Raw genomic sequence first — 5701 nt, 5'->3', positions numbered from 1 at the left:
ATAAGTTCAAATCTGGAACAAATACAAATATCGTAATCATTTATTATATTTTTATAATTTCCTAATGTACTTTTCCAAGATATTAAAAATCACAATGCAAAAAAAAATTTATCAAAGTAACGAGCTTTATGTTTCTTAAACTACGCGCATTTATGAAAGTTCTTATGAAGTTTCAAACAGTTTCATCCACTAGTTTTATCATTGGAATGAAATATAGCACGACTTGCATTGGCTACTCAGAAAGTTAGTAGCTGATGGTTATCGGGTCAACAGTACTGTGTTCATCTTTTGTGCATATTTTCCTGTGTAGTGCATGTGTAACAGATCATTAATATTGGATAACATATGCCTTAACACGTACATTGCTTCAGATTGAAACACAAAGCAAAAAATATTTCTTTCAACATTCCTTTCACAGAGCTTAGAAACAAAAGCAGAAACTCAAAAGTTTGTTTTGTACTCTTAAACACAATGTGCATTTAATCACTTTGCTCACTTAAAACTAGTGAGATTTTGGTTAACAACAGTATCCTTTAAATGTTATGAGCCATTGTTTGTTACATATTTTTCACAAAACCCAAGTATTAGACAAAATACTTTAAGAGATTAATTTTTTTTATACTGAGTAAATTATAATGCTTGTTGTTATCTTTTTACCAATTCAGAACATACATGAATTTAAGGTATCTCATGTATGAAGCGACCAACCATTTTTTGAGTGTAATATTAACATCATGGTTAATCCTTTCTTCACAGACATCATTTTTTTGTGCATGTCACAAGGTTTTGGTGAGTTACATTCAAAATTTGTTTTCATGGTATACCAATAAACATAGCTAATAATCCATACATATAAGTTTTGAGTTCTTACTTTTGTAAGGCAATATAAAAAATCTAGAATCTCCTCTAGTGTGAGAATGTAAAAATTTTTTCCTCTAGCCATCCCCTTTTCTCTAATTTATTTATCACTTCTCCAAGTAGTATAAAATTTAATGTAAATTACTCATTATAATATCATCATCACTCAGGCAAAACAATTTTCATAGCTTTTAAATTTATTTGGTTATAGAGCCATGAAATAGATAATCAAACCACATATCACATTCTCTCTTTCAGAAATTACCAATGGTCAATACTATTTTATATATAACCAATAGAAAGCCACGGTTTTCATGTATCAATTGAGGTATTATATTACATTGTTTTTCATGTAATATAGAGAATTGTCAATTTTACTTTCAGTTGAAGCTTGATTCCCATGGGAAACGCATCGATGAGCTTAAATGAAGTTTTAATGGCTCTTATCGCATAGCTAGGAAGCTAGAAAAGTTGTGATAGTTATGGTACATTGTCTGTTTTTTTCACATTATTATTCTGTGTTCTTTGATGCATTATTTAATTAAATAAAAAGTTATTTAGTTCAGTGCTACCATTAGGTAAGACCCAGGTAAGTTCGTTTTTCTTGTTTTTCATGTGTATTCTTTATTTATTATTATAAAAGTAACTAAAATGTAAAAATAGGAAACTTTTTATGTTAATTAAGGTTAGATTAGGTGAAATAAATAATAATATAATAATGTTTTCACAAGATGTGCTTGCTAGCAGCTCATGAGTAGCTTGTGCATAATGTGATTTGATAGTGTAACATGAACTACATGTCCACCAAGTGATTTACAACTTATAATGATGTGAATAGTAGTTAGACAGGGTTCAAAGGGCAATAAAACAATAAAATTTAAGTATATATAGATGTATGCTGTTATGAATGTAAAGCTATTTAGGATAAACAAATGTAGTTTCATATTACAATTTGAAGTTATTCTAGGAAGGAAAAAAAGGGTAATTTAGATTTGAATTTTTTATATATTTTTTTGGGTAGTTACAAGGTTGGTCGATTTGACTGACCTTGTATAAAGTTAGGGTAGGGAAAATAACAGATAAAATATAAAAAAAAAGTTTAAAATTTATTTAGGAGGTTTCAGAGATAATGCAAATAAAATTTGATATTTTTGAGATGAAGGAAAATATTTAGCACTTGGACTAGTGTATAGAAATGCTCTATATATTAATAGATCTTGAGTAAAAATCCTTCATTAAGAAATCTGTTTGTGTATGAAAGACTTGTAACGTTTACTAAAAGTCTGCCAAATTTTGTGAAGATACACAAGGTGTATTAAAAGTTATAGTATGGAAACTATAATGAGCACAAATGGTTAAAGGTTAGTTGATTTGACGAACTTAGTAGCGAGAGAGTTAAATGGTCTAATGCAAGATTTCATCCGAGTTACCTGAAGGAAGAATCAGTTTAAAACATCTAAGCAGACTGTGTTTGTGTTTCTTTACACAATAAAGAATGTTTGTCTTGTGTTTTCCTTTGTGATTAATTTATTTTATTTAACATTGATCCAATCAGTTGGAGTTTTAGTGTTACTCTGTAATCGATATCTTGAGAGAATCTCCAGTTATCAAGGAAACCTGTCTGGTGAGCTTAAGAACAAATCCTGCTTTATATGGATATATTACTTTTGTACTTGCAACGTGTAAGGGGCAAGTTCATGTATGTGCTCGGTACCTGTCATGTTTTATACCTGTTTTCAGTTACTATAGGAACAATAAATCTACCTGTTGCTCTGCTGAAGGTAATAATTAATAGGTATATGCACTTGTAACATGTAAGGTACAAGCACTGGTATCAATACACTACCTGTAATGTTTTATACTTGTATTTTAATTAATACAGGAACATGTACAATGAACTGTCTTAATAGGCTCTATTTTCTTTTAACTTGAATGAAAGTTTACGTAGTTGTCCAATGCTTACAGCATAATTACAGCTTAAATACAGTCCCATACAACCTGGTCATCATGATGTAACATTTGATATACAGGTACTTCATTTTCTTTAGGGCAGGTAGCACTCATCTAGTGAATTATTCAGGCATAATGATTTGTTTGTTGTGAGAGATCAGTATCTCACATTTTGGGTAACGCTGTCATACATATAAAACACTATGCCAAAACAATTTACTGATGAATAACAAGTGTCTTGCATCTCGGGTAATACTGTAGTTAGTGAATTGTTCTAGCAAAGTGCTTAAAATGGTGAATATCAAGTGTCTTGCATCTCAGGTAATACTGTAGCTAGTGAATTGTTCTAGCAAAGTGCTTTATGTGGTGATTATCAAGTGTTTTACATCTTGGGTAATATTGTAGCTAGTGAAATGTTCTAGCAAAGTGCTTTATATGATGAATAACAAGTGTCTTGCATCTCGGGTAATACTGTAGCTAGTGAAATGTTCCAGCAAAGTACTTCATATGATGAATAACAAGTGTTTTACATCTCGGGTAATATTGTAGCTAGTGAAATGTTCTAGCAAAGTGCTTTATATGATGAATAACAAGTGTCTTGCATCTCGGGTAATACCGTAGCTAGTGATTTGTTTTAACACAGTGTGTAAAAATGTAACATATAGTGTGTTAACCAGATACTGAGTGTATTTTGCTTATTCTTTAGTTCAATAACTGGATACTTGGTAACTGATTTATAACTGTTTATTAGACATACGTAATGCCTACTGAGGATTGTGTAATTATATTGCTTGTGATCTTTACTAAAAACTTTTATTAGTGTTATTACGGTTCTACATTAGTGAAGTTTCTTAGACTAGTAACCAGACATCCATTACAACTTTAATTGGGTGAATGACCATTATCTTAAATCTCATGTAAAAATTTCAATCTAGTGAATTCTATGAACATGGTATTTTCTGTGGGGTAAATGACATTTCTCAACTCTTAAACAACACTTTCAACTACTATAAATAATTGAGGTCCCAGATATAAAATTATTATTTGCAGTTACTGGTTTATTTGGACAGTTATGTATGACTGCAAACATATGAGCACTTGAATTTGACCAAGTTACTGTGAAAGGTATAAAAACAAAGAAAAATATGGAGGCTGAAACAATAATGAACCATTGGCTATCCAGTGTTGAAAACATTCAGTAATTTTTATCCAATCTGTGATCAGAAATATATTTCTGATCACAGATTCATAGTAGGAACAGAAAACTTCTTTATTGTCTCAGAAATAACATTCAAATTTTAGCTTTGTAAAAAATTTTTATTTTATTTATTTATTTATAGTACATTGGCCAGAAAGTATCCATTGTAACATGATAATTTTTAAAGTGGTGTGTTTCTACACTTCTTTAATTTTGGGGAATGAGCTATGGAAAATTAAATATCTTAATAGCATATTTAATTTTTGAGTATGTTTTTACTTTTCTAAAATGCCCTAAATGCTACGCATTTTAATGATACATTCCGTTTTCTTTCACTAAAACTTATTTATTTTTCAAAACTTTTATCATTCGTTTTATATAGGCTTATTAAGTGACTTTAACTTTGGATGTTGTACCTTAGTAACATTGCATAGACTTACTTATTGTATTTTTCAACAGATTCTTCAAAAGATATAGATAAAGTTTACAAGAATTTAACTCATTTATCCAAGATTTTTAAGGATAGTGTTGCTTACAAAATTCTGGCTTCCCTTCAATCAGGTGAGTTATAATGCATATAACTATCTCTAAACCTTCAGTAAAGGCACTGTCTTTTGTACTCTTTATTTTGATTGTTTTTGTGTATTAATTAAATTATTTTCACTGCGTTTTACATCGTGTCCAATCTCTCTGTTTCTCACAACTCAGTCAAAATCAAGATAACTGAGTTTAACTCCATAATACATTTTCTGTCTCTTGCGGATCCTACTCAGTTACTGGGAAATGAATGAATATCACATTTCTATACTATTTATTTACATGCCAGAGGGGGTATAGCACAAGATATCCCTCCAGTTCAAAACACACTGATAGTGTGCAGTCCTGGTAGTGTGGTGCCATCCTTAATTCTGAACTACCAGATGTTGGGAGGCAACTGGCCTGAAGTAAACAGTTATACTTTTGTTTTACTTTATTATTATTAAGTATTGTTAAGGAAGTGGAATTTATCAGTAATTCATTTTATTACAGCAATGATTAGTAAACAGTGAATGCCATTTATACAAAGAGAAAAAATCCTACGGAATTAATTAATATTCCATGACACTGGAAATATTGCTGAATTTTATCAAGTAGAACAAAACATTTAACTTTGAAATCTGTTACTCTTTGCAGTAATAACTGTGCTTTACTGTATTGTCTTACATACACTTAAGAAGAATACATTTGAAACATTAGTGTTATATAGGTAATTTAACATGAGAAGATAACAATACAAACACCATGAACATAAACTGCAGTTTGCCACCACAAGCCCTAGTTATATTTTTTTATTTGTCCATGTCCAGGGGGCTACTTTTAAGACGTGGAATTCCCCTAAAGTAACTTAAATCAGTCACAATTAGTGAATCTAAAAATGTATTGAGCTTCACACTTCTTTCTTGTCAGAATTCGAAGACCTAGTGAAAAATGATATGAGACTTTCATTGTAATTCAGAATAGTATAGTTTTCATATGATACACAGCAAACAATACTGTATGAGCCCAAGATTCATTATCCAGGTCTTGTAATATATAAATCACAATAAATTTTCTATCTGGGTGGGTGTTATATTTGACCTTTCGAGATGGGTCATAGGTGAAAGGCCATGTCATCTCGTTTGTTGACTTGCATTCAAAATTTTATTGAACTACTAT

General features: G+C 30.4%; 1 protein-coding gene across 7 annotated transcripts in view; it reads left to right on the top strand.

Annotated features, from left to right (window-relative positions):
* The window catches only part of LOC106466281 (F-box only protein 7-like), a 26093-nt gene that overhangs the window by 11794 nt on the left and 8598 nt on the right, over nt 1-5701 (top strand). For all 7 annotated transcript variants that reach the window (XM_022394258.1, XM_013926543.2, XM_013926546.2 and 4 more), the window contains one exon: nt 4466-4567. In XM_022394258.1, coding sequence (XP_022249966.1) covers nt 4466-4567 — 102 coding nt within the window. The remainder of the gene's footprint in view (nt 1-4465; nt 4568-5701) is intronic.

Source organism: Limulus polyphemus, unplaced genomic scaffold, assembly GCF_000517525.1.
Source record: "Limulus polyphemus unplaced genomic scaffold, Limulus_polyphemus-2.1.2 Scaffold2211, whole genome shotgun sequence".
NCBI classification, from domain to species: domain Eukaryota; kingdom Metazoa; phylum Arthropoda; class Merostomata; order Xiphosura; family Limulidae; genus Limulus; species Limulus polyphemus.
Note: the sequence above shows the minus strand (reverse complement) of the source record. Positions and strands in the feature narration are given on the sequence as shown.